Source organism: Eucalyptus grandis, chromosome 3 (genome assembly GCF_016545825.1).
Source record: "Eucalyptus grandis isolate ANBG69807.140 chromosome 3, ASM1654582v1, whole genome shotgun sequence".
Classification (NCBI taxonomy): Eukaryota; Viridiplantae; Streptophyta; class Magnoliopsida; order Myrtales; family Myrtaceae; genus Eucalyptus; species Eucalyptus grandis.
Window position 1 is genome coordinate 16,101,416 of NC_052614.1, and position 25,783 is coordinate 16,127,198.

Sequence of the window (25,783 nt, forward strand, 5' to 3'; positions counted from 1 at the left end):
GGCCGAGCCTCAACGGCCGGCCGCCGGCCATGGCCGAGGCCTGACCGGCGAAAGAAAAAGAAGAAAAAAAGAAGAAGAAAAGAACAAGAGAAGAAGAAGAGAGAGACGAAACATTTCTTCATTTTTGTTTTGGAACAAGAAAACAACAATTTGTTGTTTCTTTTTTTGTTCTTATTTTATTCCTCGAAACAAAAAAAAAAAAATGTAAACGCAACCAAACACGTTTCTGTTCTTTTTCTTAACAAAATCCGTACAAAGTGTTCCGGAAACGTTTAGAAACGTTTCCATGCACGCCCTAAGTAAATCGAATCTAACGGAGGAGAACAGCAGCGTCGGCTTAAAGCCATGTTAGACAGAAGAAGAAAAAAGAAGAAGAAGGAAAAATCACGCTTTCCCTTCCATCTAAACCCTCCCCGTACGGCTGTCCGCCCTTTCCTCTCCCACTTCGCTTCGCTGCTCCGAACCTGTTCGACATTCTCCCTGTCTCAGACACCCACCAAAATCCCGACCCTCTTCGCAACCATCAATGGTGAGTTGGTTTATGTGCTTTTATTTCCTTTTCATCATCCCATTTTTCGCGCGTCCATTCTTATGTGGATAGCTCGTGTTCTTGTTGTTGCTGGGTCTTCTTGAATCCCGATTCTTTTTGTGATTTCTTCTCGAGCTTGTGGATCCTGGTCAGATGCTGTTTCTTTTGGGGTTCTATAGCTGAGCGATCTGGTTACGTGATCGCGAGTTTGGATTTTGCTCTCATTTTGTGTGTGTGTTCTTTGTTTTTTTGTTTAAAATTTCTTTCTTGTTTCCTTTGCTTGTCTCTTTCAGGCTCTGCCGAATCAGCAGGCTGTCGATTGCCCGAGCTTCCAGCTTGTCATCATCGGCGATGCTGGCACAGGTAATCGTCACTGCTGTGCTCTGCTTTACCGGCTGTATACATATCGGGGTGCATATGCTGTCTTTATACATCCGGGTTTGCTCTAGTTATTTTACCCGTCGGGATCAGGAAAATGTAACGTGCTCATGGCTACATCCTGAAAGACAGGATTTACCATTCGAAGTGGCGGACAGTATGTTTTTACACAATTTCTGGGGATTTGTCAGAAATCGAAGGGTGTCGGACGAAAAGTGGTTTTGCGATCTTCTTCACTTGTCACGATGTAGAAGCCATGAGGTGTATCTTTTCTTTCTGGCGCCGAGCAAGGGATAGCAGGCTGACCGTAGTCCGTTCCTTCGTGCAGGCAAAACGGCTTTTGTATGCAGGGGATGCCGATGGCAGGGCTAGTGATTGGAGTGAACTCGTAACAAGTAGGGTGTCAGGAATCAAACCGAATCGATGGTTCGGTTCAGTTCTCATTAAAAATTAATATTTTCGCATTGGTTCGATTTTTGTCGGAACCGAATATAAAATCAAACCATCGGTTGTATTCTCTCCCGACTCCCGTCTCCCCTCCTCTCGTGTCTCATCTTGGTCGGTTTGGAGGTGCAACGGCGACGGCGGCAGGGACGGCGACTGCGACGGCGACGGCGACCGATTGAGGGACAGAGCCCCTTTCTTCTGCAAGTCTCTCCTTCGTCCTCTTCCTTTTGTAGCGCAAATTGTCGAGTTTTGCGACGGTAAGCTCGGATGTTTTTGGGATTTTTTCTCCCGGCGCATCGTGTTTGGATCTTTCGTTTCTTGTTTCGGGATCTCCCGTTTGTTCGTGCTTTCTCGAGTCTCGGGCCTTTCGGATTTCGGGTGAATGAGTGGGGTCGGTGATTCGTATGGTGGCTTGAAATTTGGGGTGGAGGGAATGGAGGAAAGAGTCGCTGTACGTGCGTCCGCTGCTGTAGTTTTGGGATTGGCCAAGCTTGGGCTTGTCTTAGCTGCTTCGACCCTCCGTTCCCATGTCTCCCCTCGCCCTCTTTCTTTGGTAAAGCTGCGTTTTTGGCCCCTTTTTCTTGGTGCCCAGAAGCTCCGAGGGGAAGAAAGTCGGCTCCGCTCTTCTGGGTTTTGGCTTTTGGTCGAGTCTTGGGGGCTTAGATGGCGGATGTGGTTCGACTGTCTTCATTGCGCTTCTCTTCTTCTCCTTCTTCTTCGTCTCTGATGCCGTCCTCTTCGCGCCAGCGTGGTGCCCTCTGCCCTCCTCCTCGTAAGCTCCACAGGTGGTCCGATGCTTCTGCGAATTGCTCCCACGGTGGTGGCGTTGCGGGTCTTGGTTTCGGAACCCGAAAGCGATTTGCCTCTTTGAAGGTGCGATTTTTCCCTTTTCTTTTTTCTGGGGAAATTCTCTCTTCTTGGAGTAAGTTATCTTGTGAGGGCTCATTTGAATGAGCTGTTTGTTGTGACGATATCTGTTTTGCACATTACCCTGGCAAGATCATGTTTCGGTTTGAATCGGATTGGTTTCCTTTTTTGGTGTTTTGGGGGACTGTTCTCTTGTGTATGATTGTCGGAGTCTGTAGCATTACATGGACTTAATGACTGACCAGCATTAATTTGGAGCAGGAAGGGCTTGTTAGGAAATGAATGAGTAGAAAGATCTCATCTTGGTTAGGATTCTCTGTGTATATCCCATATGTTGGGTCTTTTGTGCTAAATGCTTTATATGCTTTTTTGGCTGTTTGGGATTTTCAGTACACTTGATTAGTCTTCCCTTGGTACATCCAAGCAATTCATGCTTTGGGCTGAGCGCACTGCATTATTTGTTGAAGAGGTCAAAATGGATTAAAAAAGTTTTGACTCCTAACCAGCCCATTGCGATCAAACAATTTATGTTGATGATGCAAATACTACATATATTTGCTCTTATGCCAATCGACAACTGTAGTTATATGTTGATGCTGCCTGATTATTATAGTTCTCAAAATGGCTGTTGTTGTTCAGTCAGTGTAATGCTTCTGAGAAGTTTAACTTGAACTGGGTATTAAGACATTACAATTTAAAGACAGCTTATGCCAATGATTTTTCAAGAGATGCCTTGTGGTGACACTTCGCTACTTATGCCAAGAAAGATGGAAGGTCCATTGCCAATGCATTGTGATTGTAAATTCTGTTACATGAATTCTTCCTCTGTTCACTCTGGTGAATTAGTTTGCATATAAACAATGGTGTCAACTTGGTGCCTCATTCTGGCTATTAACTTATGCTCAGTTGAAATTATTTGAGGCTTTCATTCGATAAATGTGGATTGACAGTGCTTTTCAGAAAGTCAGGACATTGTGTGCTTGCGAATTTAGTGTACTCCTTTCAGTTCCAACACACTCAAAAGAACAAGAATGAACTATGACATCGTATTCTGTAAATTTATTATTTATGTGGGGATTGGCTTAAATATGTTTGAGCTCTCCTTGGTATCTGAAGCTCTTTCTTGCCCGTCGTCACAGGGAATTGGTGACTGCATGAAACTGGAATTCTATCTTGTCACTTACGATGAAATTGGGGGAATTGCCTGCCGAAGGGTTGGGGAACCAGCAGACCGTTTTTCTGGTTGTGCCCCAGTTTTTTGGACATCGAAAGCAACGTTTATTGAGCCACCTTTTTCTCAAGAGGAGGTGATCATGTACGACAGTTGCATGCACCTTCACCCCATTGATGAAGAAAATTCTATGTTCGGGGAGCTTCCAATGGAAAATGAGCCGGTCACTCGCATCCTGTACATAAATTCAAGTTATGACTTGCTAATTCCTGATTTAGCTGGGACTACAGCAACTGACAGGCGTAACGGGGGAAGGATCTGGAAGTATAGAGACGGTACATTTGGGTTCGGGTTTCTTCGGGACAATTTTATTATAGACCTGAAGCACATAGCCCCGAATGGTTGTCTTCTTCACTAGGTTAAGCTTTGTGATAATTGATTTGGTCTTCTGGATTCATTCTGTACATATTAGAATCTTAGGAAAGAAGAGCCATATATCCAGTATGGCACTGGTGTCATGTTCTTTTGCTTTAGACCTGCGGCTCCACCTTGTAGGCCGCTTTGTAACACAGTTTATCGTTGAAATGATGGCATCTGTTCCAAAGTTTTATTGAATTCTGGCGATTCTTTTTTTGACCCATTTCTCTTACCTCAATTTCCTCTTCCCAACCCCCTCTTATGCCTGCCCAACTGCTTTACTATTCATGATTCTGAACCACGATTCACTCTTTTGCCACTACTAATGGTCATGGACAAGCTCAAGGTTTGGTTTTCAGTGGCAGACACGTGAGTAACGTGTAAGAACTCACCCTTGGGAGGGGAACAACAGCTGGAATCGGCTGCTAATACCCCGTAGGCTGAGAAGCAAAAGGAGGAATCTGCCCGAGGTGGGGCTTGCATCTGATTAGCTAGTTGGTGAAGCAATGCCACCCACTTGAGAAGCTAGTCGCCAGAAAGAAGCGACGAGGAAGCCAAGCTGTCTACGAAGCAGTAGCTCCCCCCTGTAGTCGTAGTACTAGGCTCGTCTCTACTTTGAGAGACGTCTTTCTGGGGAGTTTGAAAAGAAATATGAGCGTAAGTGACGTGGAAATGCCTGTTAGTTCATGGTGATTGATACTGCTCTGACTTCAATGGGCATAAACATTGGGCTCAAACCAGGTTAAAGTTGGAGAAGCAGTAGGATTTTGCTCATTACTCATTCATAGATAGTATTATCATACGGAGGACTTTGTTCCACTTTATTGTTACGAGGCTGAGCAGGAAAATATCAAGCATGGCCCCATTAGTGTAGAGATATTATGTTCTGAATGCAACATTCTTTTTCTAAATTAGATGAATGTGACAAAAGTGTATCCACAAGGAGATAAATAAAGGAACCTAGTTCACCAAATAAACCAATTTGAGTTACTCGGATTTGCATGTTCCTCTGATTTTCCCCCCTTTGACATTATCTGGTTTATACCCTCGTTTCACCGTGAATCCCACGTGAGGATCGCATCATATACAAGGGGATGTAAACACACATCGGGCGTACCTTAATATTGCTAGAAGTACAATCGGACCCCAGGCTCTTGTTCTCGTTGCTTATAATACATAAATCCCAGGTGGTGTTAGAATGCCTTATTTGTTTGCTTGACTTCCTAAAACTCGTGGTTCCTTAAACCTACAAATTTCAGCCAAAAACCACTTGCTACATATTGAAAGAAACTGTATCTTGGTTCACGTCTTTAAAACATCCGCAGCAGAAGAATAGAGACCTTACATGCCAACATCCTGGGAAGACCTCGACATGCATTTGGAGAGTACAATTTTTTCAGAAAGAAGGAGCTTATCACTAAGGAAAACATTCTCTCATAGATTGCCAGTAAAGACTTGATTTCACAAGTATACAAGGATTCAAAACCTATCTGCTACTGCCTAAGTATCTAAAGGTGCTCCAAAGAACTCAATCGCTAGTTCTTTGACTTGTTCTCTAAACAATATCAGAGCATGCTACCAAAGTTTCTCAAGGAATCAACAGAGGGACAAGGCCATTAACATTGAATGTTTTGTACCTTATCAAGCAAATCCTAAGTTCAAAAGATGATGAGGTTGAATCTGCTCACTTAGAATCACTAAGTGACATGCATCTAGTAACCTCCTGTAATGAGATTCCTATAAGGAATTAATATCTTGTGCCGACGAAGACACCCACCACCATGTTCTAGATCATATACAATTACAAACTGCTGACGGAATAATCTGCACTAGACGGTGGTAATAAATGGATACAATGTAAAATACTAATACATTCATCTATACAACAACATTGGCAGAATATCTTGACATACTTCAAAGACAAATGCTTTAATAAACACAATGAATCAATACCATGGACAAATAACAGCCGAAAGCATGAGATAGCAATAGAAAGAAAAAAAAAGAATGCAAGGAAAGTATATACCAAGTAAAACCCTTAATCGAAAGCCCCAGCTAAGACGAGGGTAAACAAACGATCCCTCACCACCGGGTTCCTCCTCAACGAGAGCCGAACTGTGAAACTAGATTCCAAACGAAGCAACATCAATTCAATAAGAAAAACAAAAGCCGGATAGGATACGACAGAAACGATTGAAAAGCCACGAAATTTAATCAAACTCTAAACGATCATCATACGTATAGAGAGGAAGAACATGACCTATATTTAATTTTTATTAATTTCTTAAAAAACCTAATATTTCCCTCGGTCCGTCAATCCCTCAATTCTTCAGTCCCTCAATCCCTCTTGTCAGCAGCATGTACAAGTTCCGGAGGGAATAGAGTTTAGAAAAATGGCTCGAAGGACATGATCTCATTCATTTTGGTGATTTTGATGCAGCCTTGCAGAAGACTTATGCACCCTTTTGCATGTCGTTATCTTCCGGAGGACATGATCAAGACTGCAGAAGACTACTTGCTCCATAAGTTTTCATGAGGAGATATCGCAAATCTTACTTTTTGCTTGTTGTGTCTCTTTGGAAGATAATGACATGCAAAATAGGATGAATTATGTTGCAGAGTTTGGCTGACCATATTATAGTATCTCTTTTGTTATAAAGAACTTGGACTACACATGATACACGTTGATTTCAATTGCATAGAGGAAGAAAACAAATAAGTCACTGGTTCCATTGGAACTAGACTGGATCGGTTTTGTCGCGACCTACCCTTGGGAGGAGGAAATAGGTTTAGGGGTATTGCCTAAGGATGACCTTATGGCCATGATTAGGCATGAGCTCTCCCAAGCCCATACCTGCGTGACATTGGATATTTTTAGAAATTTTGCAAAAATGAGTCGCCATTAGCCTATTAGGCCTATTGGGGTAAGCTGGAAACCATTCGAGGCATGGGAATATACCTCGCTTCCTACGCAACCAAAGAATTTAGGGTCGATAACTTGATTACACTAATTGACCAATTAGTGCATTTCCGTTACCTAATCTTGTTCATTTAAAAAAAAAAAAAATTTGTCATACAGTTTAGATTGATTTTATACCTATCTATTAACATATGAGGTGATCATGCAGATGTGCAATCATTAAAATAACCATTTACAATCAAATTTCTAATTGTAATAAACTTTAGCACATGTAATTAAACATAATAAAATATGCGAATTAAGCACGTGATATAACCAAAATATGAGCAAATAAATGTCTAATTACACTAAGAATGCAATAAATGGCAATTCCTAACGAAACCCTACATTTTTGGATTTTGGATTTTTTTATTTTTAAAAAAAAAATTGGGAAAACCAGTCGGCTCAGGTCCAGTCCGGCACGCTCGGGCGGGCCGGCCCGACCAGCACCGGGTCGGGCCTTCGCGTGGCGGGGTTGGGCCCAACCAGAGGGGGCCCTATACTCTTGTAAGCGGCCCCTCGGTGGTGGCGAGGGTTCGGTCGAGGGCCTCGCCGGTCCGCGACTCCGGTTCAGCGACCGTTCGGTGTTGCGCGCCGTCGCGGCTCCCTCTGATCGCGGAACCAGTTGAAAACATAACCTAAGTAGACAAAATTGGGCGAAAACATTCATCCGCTGCTCACTTTTCGAACCGGGCCATGTAGGAAAGAATTATCAGTTAGGTCACGGGTAAGATGCATCCTAATGAACTCGACACAATTACATAATCGTTCATTCAAGTTCTACGGATGTTCAGCTGCTGGATTGCGGGATTCAAATCGGGAAGGCCTCAACTCATGGGCAATTTTTCACCGGCGCGGGGGCATGGCACAAGGAAATCTTCAAAAACACTTGGACCAAGAAAGCACATCCGGCCACAATAGATTAATCTTTTCGTTTATATATATGGGCGTGAATAATCTATCTTTAATAAGGAATCAATCGTTTCAGCATGCCAAAATTAGATCCGTCAAACCGATGAGTCGAGAGTCGAGTCGAAAAATGATCCGAATCAAAATTAACATATTTTATGTGTAATGTAAATGTAGTGATCGGTATGTGACTCAAGATCAATTCTAAATTTTTTTTTCATTAGATTATTGATTTTTGAAAGAAACGAGTGGTTCCATAAATCGGCTCGTTGAAGAAGAAAAAAACTAATTCTCGTTAAAAATTTAAAATTCTTTCCTGTTTTTCCTTCAAATTCTCGTCCCGTGACCCTCCGTCGGAACGAGGGCATGAAATTTGATGAAAAGTCCAAGGAGTTTGGTGAGATAAAAAAGAGCGAAGGATTTGAAATTTCAATTTTTGTATATAGACTCTTAGGAAATTTCCTCGCACTTTCGCCTCGAAGAAATTTAGGGACGAGGAGGGAGGTACAGATCGGACGGTCAGCAGGTTCTAAGTAAATCGAATCTAACGGAGGAGACGGCAGCGTCGGCTTAAAGCCATGTTAGACAGAAGAAAAAAGAAAAAGGGAAAATCACGCCTTCCCTTCCATCTAAACCCCCTCCCTGGACAGCTGTCCGCCCTTTCCTCTCCCACTTCACTTCGCTGCTCCGAACCTATTCGAGATTCTCTGTCTCAGACACCCACCGAAATCCCGACCCTCCTCTTCGCAATCATCAATGGTGAGTTGGTTTGCCTCGTTTGATTCGGCTTTTTCAAGGGACTCTGGGGCTAGAGCCGCTTGAGAAAAATATTTTGCGTTTGGGAGACAATTTTTGAATGCAAGTTCACTGTTCATGCGTCGCTGTTCATCTTCTTCCCCATTCGTCTTCGTCATCGTCATCCCCGCCTGAGAGTCGGGCTTCTCCGGCAACCGCCGCCGCCGCCTGGGGTCGCGCGTCCCCGGTGACCACCGCCTGGGGTGGGGGCGACCCGCGAGCCATGCGGCGTCGCCGCCTGGGTCCGCGCGACCTCAGGCCGCCAGATCTGGCGGTCCGGAGGCCAGACGGCCAGATCTGGCCTCTGCGACCGTAGACGACGGCGTCGCCTGAGGTCGCGACCTCAGGCGGCCAAATCTGGCCGTCCGGCAGTTGGCCGGTGGTTAGCCAGCAGCCGGATTTAATTTTCAGATTAGAAAAAGAAAAAGCCAAAGCCCATTTGTGAGTTTTGCCGGTATTTATGCTAAATTACCTTTCAATGCCAAGCGTAACGTTTCGGAAAATCCCATTTCCTCAGAGATATTTGCATTCTCCCTTTCCTTAAAGCCGAACCAAATGGTTCTATGCGCTTTTCTTTCCTTTTCATCATCCCATTTTCCACGCGTCCATTCTTATATGGATAGCTCGTGTTCTTGGTGTTGCTGGGTCTTCTTGAATCTCGATTCTTTTTGTGATTATTCCCGAGCTTTTGGGTCCTGGTCAGATGTTGTTTCTTTTGGGGGTTCTGGAGCTGAGCGATCTGGTTACGTGATCGCAAGTTTGGATTTTGCTCTCATTTTGTTTTTTTAATTTCCTTCTGGTTTCCTTTGCGTCTCTTTCAGGCTCTGCCGAATCAGCAGAATGTCGATTACCCGAGCTTCAAGCTCCTCCTCGTCGGCGATGCTGGCACAGGTAATTGTCGCCGGCGTGCTCTGTTCTACCAGTTTTGATTCAATCGTTCGTTGCACTGTATACATAACGGGGTGCATATGCCGTCGTGATAAATTAGGGTTTGCTCTAGTTATTTTACCCTTCGGGATCAGGAAAATGTAACGTGCTCATGGCTATATCCTTAAAGATAGAGGATTTACCATTTGATGTGGCGGACAGTACGTTTTTACACAATTTCTGGGGATGTCGAAAAGTGGTTCTGCCATCTTCTTCATTTGTCATGATGTAGAAGGCATGAGATGTATCTTTTCTTTCTAGCGTCAAGCAAGGGATAGCAGGCTGAGCTTAGTCCGTTCCTTTGTGCAGGCAAAACGACTTTTGTGAAGAAACATCTTACTGGGGAGTTTGAAAAGAAATATGAGCGTAAGTGATGTGGAAATGCCTGTTATTTCCTTTTTTGTGGATGTCGTTAGATTATCATGTTGTTTAGTCTGTACTAATCTTCCGGGTACTGTCCTTGCGCATGACAGCAACTATCGGCGTCGAAGTCCATCCTCTGGATTTCTTCACAAACTGCGGGAAGATGCGGTTTTACTGCTGGGATACTGCAGCGCAGGAGAAGCTTGGTGGTCTAAGGGAAGGATATTAGTGAGTAAAGAGAGTTCCGTCTTAGAATTTCCTTGCTTTTTAAATCCGTGGAAGGATTTTCAGATTCCAGTTAAAGTTCTTGTGAATTGAGTGATGATAGGGAGAAAAATGTCGTGGTGAGCTCGTATTTAACGACGCGTTAATTACGGGGTAGACATATCTTGGTTGGTAGTTTATTTAACTGTCTGGGTTTTACTAAGGATAACTATTATTACTTAATAGTGGTGCAGTCATTTGTTTTTTGTAAAGTTGGGGAGGAAGAAGCAAGTATTTTTGCCCAAAAAAAAAAAAAGAAAAAATCCACGGTAAAGGGTGCATATCTGTTTCAGGGTCGTCCTTATTTCTGATTTTGTTAAAAGTTGGTAAAATTTATGTCAGTCGCATCTCTTTAAATCTTATATTCGAACTGCGTCTTGTACTTAATCCTGGCGGTGGTGGAGTGGTCTTCTGAATGTGGCAATTTCCTTTATTCACTTTTTAACCTTACTCCGGGAGATGGGAATCCCTCTCCCTCTTGTGTCTTCGTGTGTCGAAATTCAAACTTTCATTCGTTGTTCTGCAGCATTCATGGCCAGTGTGCAATTATCATGTTTGATGTCACTGCTCAATTGACGTACAAGAATGTTCCGACATGGCATCGCGATCTCTGCAGGTAGAGTAAAAACAATCGCGACCTACTTATTCATTTTCGTACTCCAGTTTTTGATGGCACTACATCTCCGCTAATTTCCCATATTTATACAGGGTCTGTGAGAACATACCTGTTGTGCTCTGTGGGAACAAGGTAGATGTGAAGAATAGGCAAGTTGAAGCAAAGCAGGTTACGTTCCAGCGGAAGAAGAATCTGCAGTACTATGAAATTTCTGCAAAGAGCAAGTACAACCTTGAGAAACCCTTCCTCTACCTGGCCAGAAAACTTGCTGGGTACTTGAGCAGAACGCGCAAATCCCGTTTGCAAAAGTTGTTATGGTCTAGTAGCTAATCGTTTGTTCTGGTAAACGCAGGGATCCAAATCTGCACTTTGTTGAGTCTCCTGCTCTTGCTCCTCCAGAAGTGCACATGGACTTTGCCCCACAGCAGCAGTAAGAATCTTGGCCTATGTTATCTGCTTTACATATCGTTAATTTCTACGAATTGTCGTGTCGTCGTGCGTCCCGCCCTTCGTCCTCCCCCTCTCTCTTCTGGATACATCACAGTCGTGCTTGCAATTGATGCGGTTTGTATTATGGAGTGGTAATTGTAGCTGGGGTTGTCTGTCCGGTCTATCTGATATTTTTGTCGGGTCGGGTCACAGATAATAGTATTCTGTGGCCGGTGTCTTTTTTTAAAAACACAATTTTTTTTTGGTACAGCTACCATGCTATTTTCAAAACGACAAATTTTGTTGGGGGTTGTTCCAACTCGCGTGGGGTCACAGATATAATAGTATTCTGTGGCCAGTGTCCTTTTTAAAAGACAAATTTTTTTTGAAAACGACAAATTTTGTTGGGGGGTTGTTCCAACTCGCGTGGGGTCACAGATATAATAGTATTCTGGGGCCAGTGTCTTTTTCAAAAACAAAACAAGAGGACGTGCTGGTCCCCCATCAGCGTTGCCAGGGGTTGCGTCGCTTGGTCACACACTATCTTGTCTTTTTCGTAAATTGTTCTGTAGCTAGTTGTATTTTTTATTTTTTATTTATTTTGGGTCAAAGTTGTGTAGCTAGTTTGATGGTTCATGAACCTCTTCTCGACTGACCGTTGACCTTCGGTGGTTGTTGTCTGGAACAGGCACGAGGCAGAACTTGCTGAAGCAGCTATTCAGCCACTTCCCGATGGCGCTAGAAAAGCAGTTTTCAGGTTTGGAGACAGTAATGAGCATTCGAGACGGCAGGTGGTTTCAGCCTGCATCCTTGCGATTTTGGAGTTCTTCATTGGGGATGGGAGATGTTTTCACTTTTTTGGTTTTGCTAAATTACATTATTGTTTCCGCTTGATTTATCAAATTAACCTCAATTTCGGCAAACATGTTTTGATAGTTAACAGCTTACATATTTTTTTAGACAATTGCGGTACATGGATGCTGTCGAGGGTGTTAAATAGGCGGGTCGGTTCGAAGATGGTCCGACCTAAATTAATTCATTTAATTTGTATTGATCCATTCTTATCATGTAATACAATTTTGATAATTTGTACTCGACCCGATTTATATTGCCGTAATGCATCGATTTAATTACTTTAGGCTCTTTATGCTAATGTGTTACTTGGTTAAAATTTTATGTCAAATTAAAAAGGGAAACGAAAAAAGAGAGTAAAATAACAAAATATGACGATGTACGTAATTAAAATGAAACAATCATAATAATTAGAGAAGTGCGCACGTATCTGATCTATGGATCGAACTAAAATTTTATAACACGACAAATTACAAGTTCTGTGAATCCCACTCGAGAAAAAAGATTCTTTACTTATATCAAACATGACACGTGACAGTTAACCAGTATACCAATTTATGATTTTACGTTCCGTTTGTCACAGTTTACAATTTTTATGATTTTTTTGTGGTATTAATTCAATTTAGCATAGGGTATATTTGTTACAAATTTACCAGTTTAGGATTTTTCAGTCGAATAAATTAGTTTGGGGGTAAATTTGTCATAAATGTACCCAGGTTTAGGGTTTTTATAATCGACGGGGTAAATTTGTCACAAATTTACCAGTTTGGGGTTTTTCATGGTCAAAAAATAGTTTGGGGGTAAATTTGTCACAAGTGTACCAGTTTGGGGTTTTTTAAGGTATTAACCTAACATAAAAACAAGCACTGAGTGTGCAAATTGAAAAGGCCAACGTACGCTCAACGAGAACGCGAAATAGCCTTTGCACGTCGTCATCACAAGGGCCAAAAAACGAAATAGCGTCTGCACATCGCCATCACGAACATCAAATCCCCGCTTACTCGATAATTCACACGATCGGGAGAAAGGGAAGCGTATCTCTTGCCGCTCCGACCTTGTAGCGTATGCAACTAATAAACAAGTACCTCCAAACCCGCGTTAATAATGCATATTTCAACGGCGAGCCGACGACGTAACCAGTAAAAACAAGCGGCTAATGACAACCTCAAATTGCGAATTGAAAGCACCCCGAACTAAAAACCTCCGACTACGTACACCAAAGCACCACGATCACCGGTCTTCGACGCACTTCTAGAAATCACCCCCCTCTCTCTCTGAGCACGTTGCGAGTAAAGCGGGTCAAAGCACGGGGAGATGGGAAGTGGGACCCATGGCGTTGACGTTGATTTCGGACATGACCGGACCGATTAAAAGATTTAGAATTCAGACACATTTCATACATAGGGTTTACAACTCTTGGCGCAATTTTCTCAAAAGGAATGCAATAAATTATTATGCGTGCTATTACATCTTATCAGAGTTTGCATCTCGAGAGTCCATCGATACTATGATTAAGTGTGCTTTAAAACGACAGATGACCAATCGAACACATAATCTAAGGAGACTAAATCGGGCGAAAAATATTCATCCATTGCCCATTTTTGGACCGGGAAGTTATAGGGGGGAAAGTAGAGAGTAGCTTTTTCACTAGCATCGTGGCATGGCACGAGGAAAGCTTCAAAAAACTTGGACCGAGCAAGCACGGATCGCCGGAGGTCTTGCAAACATTGAACAATGCATACTCCGTTCCTTGAAATCAGTTTACTTTCTTTAGTGTCTTTGGAGAATTTCACCGTAATTTTGTCGTTACGCGTCCAACAATTGATGATGAGTCATTGTTGGTCCGATGATGTACATTACTTTAACATCAACATTTGGATACCTGATCTCTTCCTCTTCTGTTTGCCTTGCAAAAGTTGAACTTAATCAATGGCCCTAGAACACTTTTTAATTCAGGTTTCACTAAGGGCAAATTGTCTCCAGTCATGATCGAGTAATTATTTGTAAATTTTTTTTGGTGTTGGGGGTAGATGGTTTATTTGTGATGAGGAATATTCAATTTAGAGTGTCAAAATTGATTAAGTTACCTTGCATCACGACCTTGTTTGGCAATGGGAGAGGAGGAAATTATGGGCAAAATTTTAAATTTTTTCATGCTTTTCATTCAAATTTTGGTTCCCTAAAATCAGTTTTCTTTATTTGGTGTCTATGGGAGAATTTCACTGTAATTTTGTCTATTTTGCATCCGACAATTGATAAAGAGTTATTTTCAGTTTTTTTTTTTTTTTTTTTGGTCGTCAAACATCAAACTTGATTACTCATTTTGTCTTGGGAATAAAACACCCATTACATCGTGCATAAGAGATCAAATAAAGCAGGGGGATTTGATATCCGGTTTGGGGGTAAGAAATTATTCCGGCAAGCCTTGGCTATCCAATCCGCGGGGCGATTTGAGCTGCGATGGCAGTGGGCCAGGGAAAGGCCCGGAAGTTGAGCGAGTTTGGCTTTGGCCCGGCTCACAATCGGTTGCAATTCCCAGTTGAGTTCAGTGGAAGTCTTCAAAGCGTGCACCAGAGTTGAACAGTCAGAATGTACTTGAGGAGAGAGAAAGTGTCGGCTTGTGATAAACTTTAGGGTTTCGTCCATTGCTATCGCTTCCGCTTGAGGGGCCGAGGTCGAAGGAACCTGCTTCGCGAAGCCATCGACGACGAAGCCGCGGTGATCTCGACAGACACAGGCGATGGCTGCTCTGTGTCGAGGAGGGTTGCTTCCGTTTCTTTCTTCCGTGGGGGTTGTTGCCAGAGCGTCTTCGCTGATGCGAGGGGGATTTGTTCCGTCAGTGGGAGATGTGTCTATTACCAGATCTGGATCAAAGGAGGCGTCTACGTTGATTCGGATTGTGCCTGGAGGAGGTGGATGCCAGATCTCAGATAAGTGTTCTGTTTTCTTCTCTCTTTTGGGTGTTCTGTTCATGGCCCCATAACTCTCTGAGGTCGCCTCTGCTCTGGCGATTGTTGAGTGCGGTCTCGGGTTTTGATGGTTAAAAATGGCCTGATTTCTCTCCTTCCAAACACTCCAAAGCAAAGACCGCTATGTTGTTAAATTTGCCCGAAGTAATTGGGTTCTCGTTTGATTCTCAACCATTCTTCGAACCGGTGAGGCCAAACCTGGAGATTTGAAGATTCGGGAGATGAAATCCATACCTTGGCCGTCCATGGGCATAGAAGAAGAGTATGCTCGGGCGTTTCTGGTTCCTGCTTGCAGATGGGGCATAGAGGAGAAGGTACAATCTTTCTTCGGTGCAAGTTCTCCATTGTAGCGAGTGCATTGTTGCATGCATTCCAGAGAAAAAATTTAATTTTGGGTGGGATTGTGGACTGCCAAATATATTTCCAGAGGTTTGGGTTAGCTGTATAAGATGAATGTGCTTGTGTTTCCTGTGGTTGAAGCCTGGCATCCCTGAAAATGAAATAACCACTCTTCACTTCGTAATCTCCTGACTTAGTATGTATCCAGACCAGTTTATCTTCTTCGTTAGGTAAGTTGATGGGTGTGGCTAGTATTTCTTGGACCCTTGATTCATCAAACATAGAATGCAGTAGATTTTCGTTCCATGTGCCTATTTCTGTATTGATGAGGTCCGAAACACGTTCTGGTTCGTTATTTGTTGCTGGGCCTCCTATAGGGCCGCTTTTTAGCCATCTCGTCTGTTACGATGACTTTGTGTTTTTCCATTGTCTATCCTGTGCATTACCTGAGGAGCAACCATGTCCCTGGCCTTGAGGATACTTTGCCAACTCCACGAAGGTCGGGAGCCTCTTCGAGCGTTCCAGATGTCACCCTGTGAGTAATACAATCCTTTCATGACTTTGGTGAGGAGAGAGTCTGGTTTTTTAAAGATACGCCACATCTGCTTAGCTAGCATTGCTATGTTGAATGTTTGTAAGTCTTTGAAGCCCAATCCCCCCTCATCCTTCCCGGTTTTTAACAAGTCCCACCTCTTCCAGTGAACGCCAGCTTTTTTGTCATTGCTTTTCCACCAAAATGATGCCACCTTTCTCTCAATTGCCTTACAAATTGATGTAGGTATTTTGAAAATTGACATGGCGTATTGAGGGATAGCTTGGATTACCGCTTTCAATAGTATTTCTTTTCCTGCCTTTGATAGCAATTTTTCCTTCCAGCTGTCGAGTTTGGAGTTGACCCGAGCTAGTATCCACGCGAAGAGGTCTTTCTTGGAATTCCCCCAATCTGAAGGTATACCTAAATACTTCCCTGTCTTGGTAATTTCTGGTACTCGAAGAGTTGAAGCCATGTTTCGCTTTAGAGTCAGGACAGCCTTTTACGAAGTAGACTCTGACTTATTAAGATTGATTGCCCTGACCGGATGCATAGCAATATTGATTTAGGATGTTTACCAATTGCCGACATTCTCGCTATTGTGCCATTCAGAAGAAGATGGAGTCACGGAAGAGAAGGTGGGACAGAGTAGGGCAAAAGGTTGTTCATTCGATTCCCGTGAGCAAGCCATCTTGTACTGCTTTCTTCATCAGGGTAGACAGCACGTTGGCCACGATGATGAAGAGGTAAGGTGAAAGTGGATCCCCTTGGCGCAAGCCTCGGGTTGGTTTAAAGGGAGGTAAGGGTTCTCCATTGTAGTTTATGCTGTAGGTCACTGTGGTCACGCATTGCATAATAATCTGTACCCATTGATGACTGAAGCCTAGTCTTGCTAAACAGGCTTTGAGGAAGTCCCATTCTATGCTATCGTATGCCTTTTGCATGTCAAGTTTTAAACCGCTTGGAACTTCTTTTCCCCGCTCGCCGTTTCTTAGTCTCGTGTAGCACCTCTTGAACTATCATTATGTTGTCCCGAATCCGCCTCCCACAAAAGCGCTCTGTTCCTCTACAATAATATGTGGTAGAATTGGTTTGAGTCTCGTTTTGTAAGTACTTTGGAAATTATTTTGTATAGGAAATTGCGTAGGCCGATAGGGCGGTATTGCTCCGGTTTTTCAGGGTGAGGGATCTTGGGTATCGGTGTGATAAGTGTTTTGTTTATTGCGGGGTCTAGGTGGCCGGTAGTGAAAATGTGCTGTACTGTTTGGAGAATATCTTTGGAAATTACTGACCAGTGCTCCTTGTAGAAAATGCCATGAAAACCGTCGGGACCTGGTGCCTTGTAGGCCCCTAACTGCTGCATAGCATGAGTGACCTCCTCCTCTGTGACTGGAGCCATCAAGGTTTGATTGATTTGGTCATCCACTAAGGTAGGTATGAGTTCTAGAATGGGTTGGTAGTTGCGGTGGCCCACTGTGGAGTATAAGTTTTTATAAAATTGATCTGTCATCCTCTGTAGGTGATTTTCCCCTCTGACCCAATCTCCGTTATCATTTTTCAGCATTGTTATCTAGTTGTGACTTCTCCTCTCGAATCGTCGTCGCATGAAAGAAGCGGGTGTTTTTATCTCCCCACTTTATCCAAATTATCCGCGACCGCATCCCCCCGCACATCTCCTCCCGTCGCCATAGTTGGTCAATTTCTTTAGTGATCTTTTTTTTCCTGTCTTTGATTCTCCATGACTTTGCGGGGGTCATTAGGTTTTGAAGTTCTCCTTGCAAATAAGTGGTGATTCTCTTCTGGCGTGGCCAAATTTGCTTCTCGCTCCGCTTAAGCGGTTTTACGCATACTTGCTGCGGTTTCTCCACGGAGTTAGATCGGTGCCATTCCGGGTTTCATTGACTATATCTTTGCTTTCAACTTCATCTTTCCAGTATGCTTCGTATTTAAATTGCTTTCGTTTTCTTCTTTTTGGTTGAGCCAAGGATAGCAGGAGAGGAGTGTGATCTGAGCCTATCGCTGGAGTGCAAAACATTGAGCCTCGGGGTAAGTGACTCGCCACCGAAGCGAACGAAAAACTCTATCAAGTCTCTTCTTCACCAGATTTTCTCCCTCACGTTTGTTTGACCAGGTGAAGGAGCATCCCTTGCATTCGAGGTCCATCAAGGAGCATTGACTTACAACATCTCGAAAAGCTGTTATCCTGTAAGTTTCGGTTTTGTGCTTTCCCACTTTCTCCCAAAGGATTGAGTATTTCGTTAAAATCGCCCAAGCAAAGCCATGGTAGTCGATAGTTCGCACTTGCTTTGAATGAATTTGTTCCCATAACCGTAACCTTTCTCGAACACATATGGAGCATGTAGAAAAATTATATTCATTCTCGATTGCTTTGTTTGTCGAGGTGACATTGGGTGAATATCGGCGAGGCCGAGGAGGAATTGATGGTCACTTGCATTTGATCATCCTGCATAAAGCTAAGCCCCCGCTGTACCTTCCGGATTAACTAGGTAACTATTCTTGAACTTAAGTCTCTTTTTGATTTTGAGCACTTTCTTCGGGGTTTTTGTTTCCATAATGAAAACAAGATTGGGCCGTTCTTGAGTCACGGTGACTCGCAAGGCTGGAATTGTCGTGGGATTGCCCAACCCCGACAATTCCAAATTAGTAGTTTCATGGGTAAGTTGGTGGCTTATTAGGGCTAGCCACCAAAGCCCATTGAGCTGATTCTCTTGCCACCCTTATAGGTGTTTCCACTAGTTGATTACTGTCCTCTGAGTTTTGATGTGCGGTTTGTGCTCCATATGGACAGAACCTTTTTGCTTTCTTTGATCCCGCCGACTTCACATGTTTTCCTTTCGACCTTGCAGGGAGAGATGGTCTCCACTCGCCTCGCTTCCTTCATTCGTTCCTCGTGGATTATCATTAGTGATTCTTCATCGATACAGCTATTGCCTCTTTTAAGGGACTTTTCTCTTCTATCGAATTATCTCCTTAGATGTGGAATGATGGTAAATCTCCTTCCCTTTTGCTGAGTATTACAGACTTGTGTTTGTTGGGTTTCAGGAGATCGATTCTGCTCTGTTTCAATTACAGGTGATAGTGGGGTTTCTGGTACTACCTCCACTTCTTCAGGAAGGAGTGCCTGCTTGCCGTAGAATATTTTGCCATAGGGGCTTAATTCCTTCACCTCGACGCGCAGCCAATCGCCGCAACGAGCTGGTAAGTTCTGTTCCAACCCTGATTCTCTATACGGTATTTCGGCACACTCCGTGGCGTAATGGCCAATTCGTCCACAGGAATAGCAATAATAGGGCAGTCGTTCATATTTAAATTCAACCCATATCTTTCTCGTTCTCTAGATTCACAAGCACACCAGTCTTTAGAGGGTTTGCTAAGGTTAATCGAACTCTGGCTTTGCCCACTTTGTAGGTACTACTTCCTTTTGCTTCAAGTTTCACTTCGACAACTGCACCTAGTTTGGATGCTAGTTCCTCAATGACAGCGTAGGAAACTCTCCCATACGGTAATCCGATGAACTTAACCTTAAATCACAATAGCCGAAGTCATAAATGGAACTCAGGTGTGTCAGGTTCGCATTGCCGGAGTATGAGGAGGTGACCGGAGAAGGACCAAGGTCCTGTGTGGAGTACTGCGTGCTTCAGTTTCCGATTGGAAGGAGAATGAGTAAAAACCCGGTTCCAACGTTGCACAGGTAAAGTTTTCAGTCTTCCAAGCTTTCCGCATGAGTGTTTGAAATGCATTGTAGTTTAATGCGGGGTTGGTATAGAATCGACCAAATAGGGTTTTGCGGCACTCTAGTAATTTATCAGGAGAGATATCACCTGGTATATCGACGACGTCGACTGCATTCCATAGCTTGCCCATGCTTTTACAGAGAGCCGCTAGTCGCCTGTCTTCATTGATTTGATCTGCCATGGTTATTGTAGGGACTTTGGTGGATTCGTGGGTGTATGGGTTGAAGGGAGCTCTGTTGAGTAAAGCGAGAGAAGAACCGGAAGTCACTGGATCGAGAGTTGATGAGGAGGGAGGTCGCTGGATCAAGAGTTTACGAGATGGAAGAGGGTCGGATGAGTGAAAATGGGGGGTGGCTTGATGCGTCGGAAAGGGGTTTAAGTTAGGGTTTGCGATTTGCCGAATAAGGGTTTTCAGAATCTGGAGAAGAGCGTAGAGTCACTGGATTATGAGTTTATGAGATGAAGGATGGTCAAATGAGTGGGAATGGGGGGTGCCTTGTCCATTTAGGGTTTGCGATTATTCGAAGGGGGAGTGATTCAAACCTCGATGCTGGAACAACACCCAAAGGTTGAGATGCGGAGCTTCGCTGTACGAAGAGAAAGGGGACGGGACGGAAAGCTACCCAGCTGGTAGAGGGGGACTACACAAGCGGTAGAGGGAGACCTCCATCGCAAAGGAAGAGAGCTTTTAAATGATCGCTTACTTAATCAAGACTTTACTTGAAAAGTCCGATAAAAAAATTATTTTCAATTTAATCATAGACAATATTTTATCACTTGATCTCTTCAATTTGACGGTCTATATTTCGATTGTCTTGTAAAAGTCGAACTTCATCAATGGCCCTAGAACACTTTTTAATTCCAGTTTTACAGATCGGACGGTCAGCACTCAGCAGGCTCTAAGTAAAATCGAGTCTAACGGAGGACACAGTAGCGTTGGCTTAAAGCTATGTTATCTTAGGAGAAAAAAGAAAAAGGGGAAGTCAACGCTTTCGCTGCTCCCAACCTAAACTCGAGATTCTCTCCGTCCTGCGACCTAGCAAAGAATCAAAGATCCCCGACCCTCTTAGCAAATCGCAATCATCAATGGTGGGTTCGTTTATGTGCTTTTCTTTCCTTTTCATTATCTCATTTTCCACGCGTCCATCCTTATATGGATAGCTCGTGTTCTTGTCGTTGCTGGGTCTTTTTGAATCTCGATTCTGTGATTCTTCTCGAGCTTTTGGGTCCTGGTCAGATGTTGTTTCTTTTGGGGGTTCTGGAGCTGAGCGATCTGGTTACGTGATCGCAAGTTTGGATTTTGCTCTCATTTTATTTTTTGTTTTTTTTTTTGTTTTTTTTGTTTTTTATAATTTCTTTCTTGTTTCCTTCGCGTCTCTTTCAGGCTCTGCCGAATCAGCAGACTGTCGATTACCCGAGCTTCAAGCTCCTCCTCGTCGGCGATGCTGGCACAGGTAATTGTCGCCGGCGTGCTCTGTTTTACCAGTTTTGATTCGATCGTTCGTTGCTCTGTATACATAACGGGGTGCATATGCCGTCGCCATAAATTAGGGTTTGCTCTAGTTATTTTACCCTTCGGGATCAGGAAAATGTAACGTGCTCATGGGCCATGGGTATATCCTTAAAGATAGAGGATTTACCATTTGATGTGGCGGACAGTACGTTTTTACACGATTTCTGGGGATGTCGAAAAATGGTTTTGCCATCCTCTTCATTTGTCATGATGTAGAAGGCATGAGATGTATCTTTTCTTTCTAGCGTCAAGCAAGGGATAGCAGGCTGAGCTTAGTCCGTTCCTCTGTGCAGGCAAAACGACTTTTGTGAAGAGACATCTTACTGGGGAGTTTGAAAAGGAATATGAGCGTAAGTGATGTGGAAATGCCTGTTATTTCCTTTTGTTGATGTCGTCAGATTATCATGTTGTTTAGTCTGTACTAATCTTCCGGGTATTGTCCTTGCGCATGGCAGCAACTATTGGCGTCGAAGTCCATCCTCTGGATTTCCTCGAAGTCCATCCTCTGGATTTCCTCACAGACCGCGGGAGGATGCGGTTTTACTGCTGGGATACTGCAGGGCAGGAGAAGCTTGGTGGTCTAAGAGAAGGATATTAGTGAGTAAAGAGAGCTCCGTCTTAAAATTTCCTTGCTTTTTAAATCCGTGGAAGGATTTTCAGATTCCAGTTTATGTTTCCGTGAATTGAGTGATAACGCGGAGAAAAATGTCGCGTTGAGCTCGTATTTAAAAATGCTTTAATTACGGGGTAGCTATATCTTGGTCGGTAGTTTATTTGACTGTCTGGGTTTTACTAAGGATAAGTATTATTACTTAATAGTGGTGCAGTCAATTGTTTTTTGTAAAGTTGTGGAGGAAGAACCAAGTATTTTCGCCCAAAAAAAAAAAAAAATCTACGGTAAAGGGTGCATATCTGTTTGAGGGTCGTCCTTATTTCTGATTTTGTTAAAAGTTGGTAAAATTTATGTCAGTCGCATCTCTTTAAATCTTATATTCGAACTCCGTCTTGTACTTAATCCTGGTGGTGGTGGAGTGGTCTTCTGAATGTGGCGATTTCCTTTATTCACTTTTTAACCTTACTTCGGGGAGATGGGAATCCCTCTCCCTCTTGTGTCTTCGCGTGTCGAAATTTCAAACTTTCATTCGTTGTTCTGCAGCATTCATGGCCAGTGTGCAGTTATCATGTTTGATGTCACTGCTCGATCGACGTACAAGAGTGTTCCAACATGGCATCGCGATCTCTGCAGGTAGAGCATAAACGATCGCGACCTACTTATTCATTTTCGTACTACAGTTTTTGATAGCACCACATCTCCACTAATTTCCCATATTTATACAGGGTCTGTGAGAACATACCTGTTGTGCTCTGTGGGAACAAGGTAGATGTGAAGAATAGGCAAGTTGAAGCAAAGCAGGTTACGTTCCAGCGGAAGAAGAATCTGCAGTACTATGAAATTTCTGCAAAGAGCAAGTACAACCTCGAGAAACCCTTCCTCTACCTCGCCAGAAAACTTGCTGGGTACTTGAGCAGAACGCGCAAATCCCGTTTGCAAAAGTTGTTATGGTCTAGTAGCTAATCGTTTGTTCTGGTAAACGCAGGGATCCAAATCTGCACTTTGTTGAGCCTCCTGCTCTTACTCCTCCGGAAGTGCACATGGACTTTGCCCCACAGCAGCAGTAAGAATCTTGGCCTATATTATCTGCTTTATATAACGTTGATTTCTACGAATAGTCGTGTCGTCGTGCGTCCCGCCCTTCGTCCTCCCCCTCTCTCTTCTGGATGCACTTAAATAAATCACGATGTTGCTTGCGGTTGATGCGGTTTGTGTTGTGGAGTGGTAATGGTAGCCTCCTGTCCGGTCTATCTGTTCTTTTTGTGGGGTCACAGATATAATGGAGTGGGTAGGCAGTTGTCCCAGTCTCGCGTGGGGTCACAGATATACTAGTATTCTATATCTGTGGCCAGTGTCTTTTTTTTTTAAAAGAAAAAATATGCTGACGTCACGATTGGCATTTGCGGACCTTTGAATGCCATTTGCTGACGTCATCTGACTTGAATTGTTCTGTAGCTAGTTTTTTTTTTTTTTTTTTTGGGGGTCAAAGTTGTGTAGCTAGTTTGATGGTTCGTAAACCTCTTCTCGACTGACCGTTGACTTGTCTCGAACAGGCATGAGGCAGAACTTGCTGAAGCAGCTATTCAGCCACTTCCCGATGGCGCTAGAAAAGCAGTTTTCAGGTTTGGAGACAGTAATGAGCATTCGAGACGGCAGGTGGTTTCAGCCTGCATCCTTGCGATTTTGGAGTTCTTCATTGGGGATGGGAGATGTTTTCACTTTTTTGGTTTTGCTAAATTACGTAATCGTTTCCGCTTGATTCATCAAATTGACCTCAATTTCGGCGAACATGTATTGATAGTTAACAGCGTCCCTATTCTTTTAGACAATTGCGGTACATGGATGCTGTTGAGGGTGTTAAATAGGCGGGTCGATTCGAAGATTGTCCGACCTAAATTAATTCATTTAATTTGTATCGATCCATTCTTATTATGTAATACAATTTCGATAATTTGTACTCGAGCCGATTTATATTGCCGTAATGCATCCATTTAATTACTTTAGGCTCTTTATGTTACTCGGTTAAAATTTTATGCCAAATTTAAAAAAAAAAAAGAAAAAAAGAAAAAAGAGATTAAAATAACAAAATATGACGATGTACGTAAATAAAATGAAAGAATCATAATAATTAGAGAAGTGCGCGTGTATCTGCTATGGATCGAACGAAAGAAAATTTTATAACACGATGAATTACAAGCTTTGTGAATCCCACGCGAGAAAAAGAATCTTTTACTTATATCAAACATAAAAACAAGCACTAAGCACTTACCAAAAAAAAAAAAAAAAACAAGCACTAAGCACCAAGTGTGCGAATTGAAAAAGCCAACATACGCTCAGTGAGAACACGAAATAGCCTTTGCATGTCATCATCACAAGCACCAAAAAACGAAATAGCCTCTGCGCGTCGTCATCACAAACATCAAATCCCCACTTACTCGATAATTCACACGATCGGAGAAAGGGAAGCGTATCTCTCGCCGCTCCAACCTTGTAGCGTATGCAACTAATAAACAAGTACCTCCAAACCCATGTTAACGATGCCTATTTCAACGGCGAGCCGACGATGTAACCGGTAAAAATAAGCGGCTAACGACAACCTCAAATTGTGAATTGAAAGCACCCCGAACTAAACACCTCCGACTACGTACACCAAAGCACCACGATCACCGGTCTTCGACGCACTTCTAGAAATCACCCCCCCTCTCTCTCTGAGCACGTTGCGAGTAAAGCGGGTCAAAGCACGGGGAGATGGGAAGTGGGACCCATGGCGTTGACGTTGATTTCGGACATGACTGGACCAATTAAAAGATTTAGAATTCAGACACATTTCATACATAGGGTTTACAACTTTTGGCACAATTTTCTCAAAAGGAACGCAATAAATTATTATGCGTGCTATTACATCTTATTAGAGTTTGCATCTTGAGAATCCATCGATACTACAATTAAATGTGCTTTAAAACGAAAGATGACCAATCGAACACATAATCTAAGGAGACAAAATCGGGCGAAAAATATTCATCCATTGCCCATTTTCGGACCGGGAAGTTATAGCGGGGAAAGAAGAGAGTTGCTTTTTCACTAGCGTCGTGGCATGGCATGAGGAAAGCTTCAAAAAACTTGGACCGAGCAAGCACGGATCGCCGGAGGAAAGTTTTCTTTCTCCGGCGTCTTTGGAGAATTTCGCCGTAATTTTGTTGTTACGCGTCCAACAATCGATAACGAGTCGTCGTTGGTCCGACGATAGGTGTTACTTTACCATCCAACGTTTGGGTGCCCGATCTCTTCTTTCCGATTGCCCCGCAAATGTTGGACTTCATCAATGACCTCGGAACACTTTTTAATTTCGGGTTCTGCTAAGGGCAAATTGTCTCTTGTCACGATCGATTAATTATTTGTAATTTGTTTTTTCCCGTCGGTGTGGATGGCCTATTTTGATAAGGAATATTCAACTTAGCGTGTCGAGATTGATTAAGTTACCTCATGACGCGGCTTTGATTGGCGATGGGAAGGGGGAATTTAGGGCTAAATTTTTAGATATTTTCTTACTTTTCATTCGAATTTCGGTTGTCTATGTTGATAAAATAGTTATTTTCTTTTTCACATGTTACTGATTTGGTTTTTAGTTATTAGAGTTAGTGGAGTCATGTGTGTTAGTTATCCTAGTTTTTAGTGTTAGTGGGGCAAGTGCTTTATGGAGAACATGGGTAGTTATGGTGTGTTTTACGTTATGTATTTTGTCTTTTGTAAAAGACTTGGTTGTTTCGTACGTAAGATGAAGTTTCAGCCTCATCTCTCCTCCTTTTAGCAATTTAACAAAGTGGTATCGTGAGCCTGAGAGAAACGTGAGAGTCTAAAAAAAAAAAAAAAAAAAACTTTCGTGAGAAAATTGCAAAAAGCAATATTTCCAATGGCCACCGACACTTTTGTTCAACCAGCAATTCCACGCTTTGATGGTCACTATGACCATTGGAGCATGCTGATGGAGAATTTTTTACGATCAAAGGAGTATTGGTCGGTTGTCGAATCTGAAATTCAAGAGCCACCAGTAGGCATGGCTTTGACGGATCCCCGAAAGCGAATTGGAAGCTAGAAAATTGAAGGACCCGAAGGCAAAAATTATTTTATTCAGGCTATCG

At 43.0% G+C, this 25,783-nt stretch overlaps 3 protein-coding genes across 5 annotated transcripts; all 3 read left to right on the forward strand.

Moving 5' to 3' along the window:
- Positions 1-295: 295 nt before the first annotated feature.
- Positions 296-4,028, forward strand: LOC120286264 (F-box protein At3g12350-like). Of its 3 annotated transcripts, none has more exons than XM_039310282.1 (5): positions 296-359; positions 500-529; positions 823-892; positions 2,102-2,227; positions 2,483-3,352. In XM_039310282.1, exons 1-5 carry the CDS (start codon positions 346-348, stop codon positions 2,501-2,503), a joined length of 261 nt encoding a protein of 86 aa, XP_039166216.1. In that variant the 5' UTR covers positions 296-345; the 3' UTR covers positions 2,504-3,352. The 3 variants fall into 3 exon arrangements, 2 of the variants coding, with proteins under 2 accessions (XP_039166216.1, XP_039166215.1); XM_039310281.1 differs by lacking the exon at positions 2,483-3,352 and adding an exon at positions 3,361-4,028 and having other exon boundaries at positions 331-359; XR_005549936.1 differs by lacking the exons at positions 296-359; positions 500-529; positions 823-892; positions 2,483-3,352 and adding exons at positions 1,405-1,611; positions 3,361-4,028.
- A 4,267-nt stretch (positions 4,029-8,295) lies between these two features.
- On the forward strand, positions 8,296-12,201 carry LOC120291677 (GTP-binding nuclear protein Ran-3-like). The gene is made up of 8 exons (XM_039309361.1): positions 8,296-8,436; positions 9,294-9,363; positions 9,709-9,765; positions 9,873-9,990; positions 10,553-10,642; positions 10,735-10,914; positions 10,995-11,072; positions 11,760-12,201. The coding sequence occupies exons 1-8, from the start codon at positions 8,434-8,436 to the stop codon at positions 12,199-12,201; spliced, it is 1,038 nt and encodes a 345-aa protein (XP_039165295.1). The 5' UTR covers positions 8,296-8,433.
- An 8,329-nt stretch (positions 12,202-20,530) lies between these two features.
- On the forward strand, positions 20,531-23,639 carry LOC104431007 (GTP-binding nuclear protein Ran-3-like). Its single transcript, XM_039309362.1, has 9 exons — positions 20,531-20,607; positions 20,903-20,972; positions 21,325-21,381; positions 21,487-21,628; positions 22,188-22,277; positions 22,370-22,549; positions 22,630-22,707; positions 22,937-22,939; positions 23,198-23,639. Exons 1-9 carry the CDS (start codon positions 20,605-20,607, stop codon positions 23,637-23,639), a joined length of 1,065 nt encoding a protein of 354 aa, XP_039165296.1. The 5' UTR covers positions 20,531-20,604.
- The last annotated feature ends 2,144 nt before the right edge of the window (positions 23,640-25,783 follow it).

What these genes read in the sequence shown, in the direction of transcription:
- LOC120286264 (XM_039310281.1), top strand. An exon ending in CCTCTTCGCAACCATCAATG is followed by an intron (nt 530 to 822) that starts GTGAGTTGGTTT and finishes TGTCTCTTTCAG; the next exon opens with GCTCTGCCGAATCAGCAGGC. An exon ending in AGCGATTTGCCTCTTTGAAG is followed by an intron (nt 2,228 to 3,360) that starts GTGCGATTTTTC and finishes CCGTCGTCACAG; the next exon opens with GGAATTGGTGACTGCATGAA.
- LOC120291677 (XM_039309361.1), top strand. An exon ending in GTTTGAAAAGAAATATGAGC is followed by an intron (nt 9,766 to 9,872) that starts GTAAGTGATGTG and finishes TGCGCATGACAG; the next exon opens with CAACTATCGGCGTCGAAGTC. An exon ending in TGGCATCGCGATCTCTGCAG is followed by an intron (nt 10,643 to 10,734) that starts GTAGAGTAAAAA and finishes ATATTTATACAG; the next exon opens with GGTCTGTGAGAACATACCTG.
- LOC104431007 (XM_039309362.1), top strand. An exon ending in GTTTGAAAAGGAATATGAGC is followed by an intron (nt 21,382 to 21,486) that starts GTAAGTGATGTG and finishes TGCGCATGGCAG; the next exon opens with CAACTATTGGCGTCGAAGTC. An exon ending in GGTCTAAGAGAAGGATATTA is followed by an intron (nt 21,629 to 22,187) that starts GTGAGTAAAGAG and finishes GTTGTTCTGCAG; the next exon opens with CATTCATGGCCAGTGTGCAG.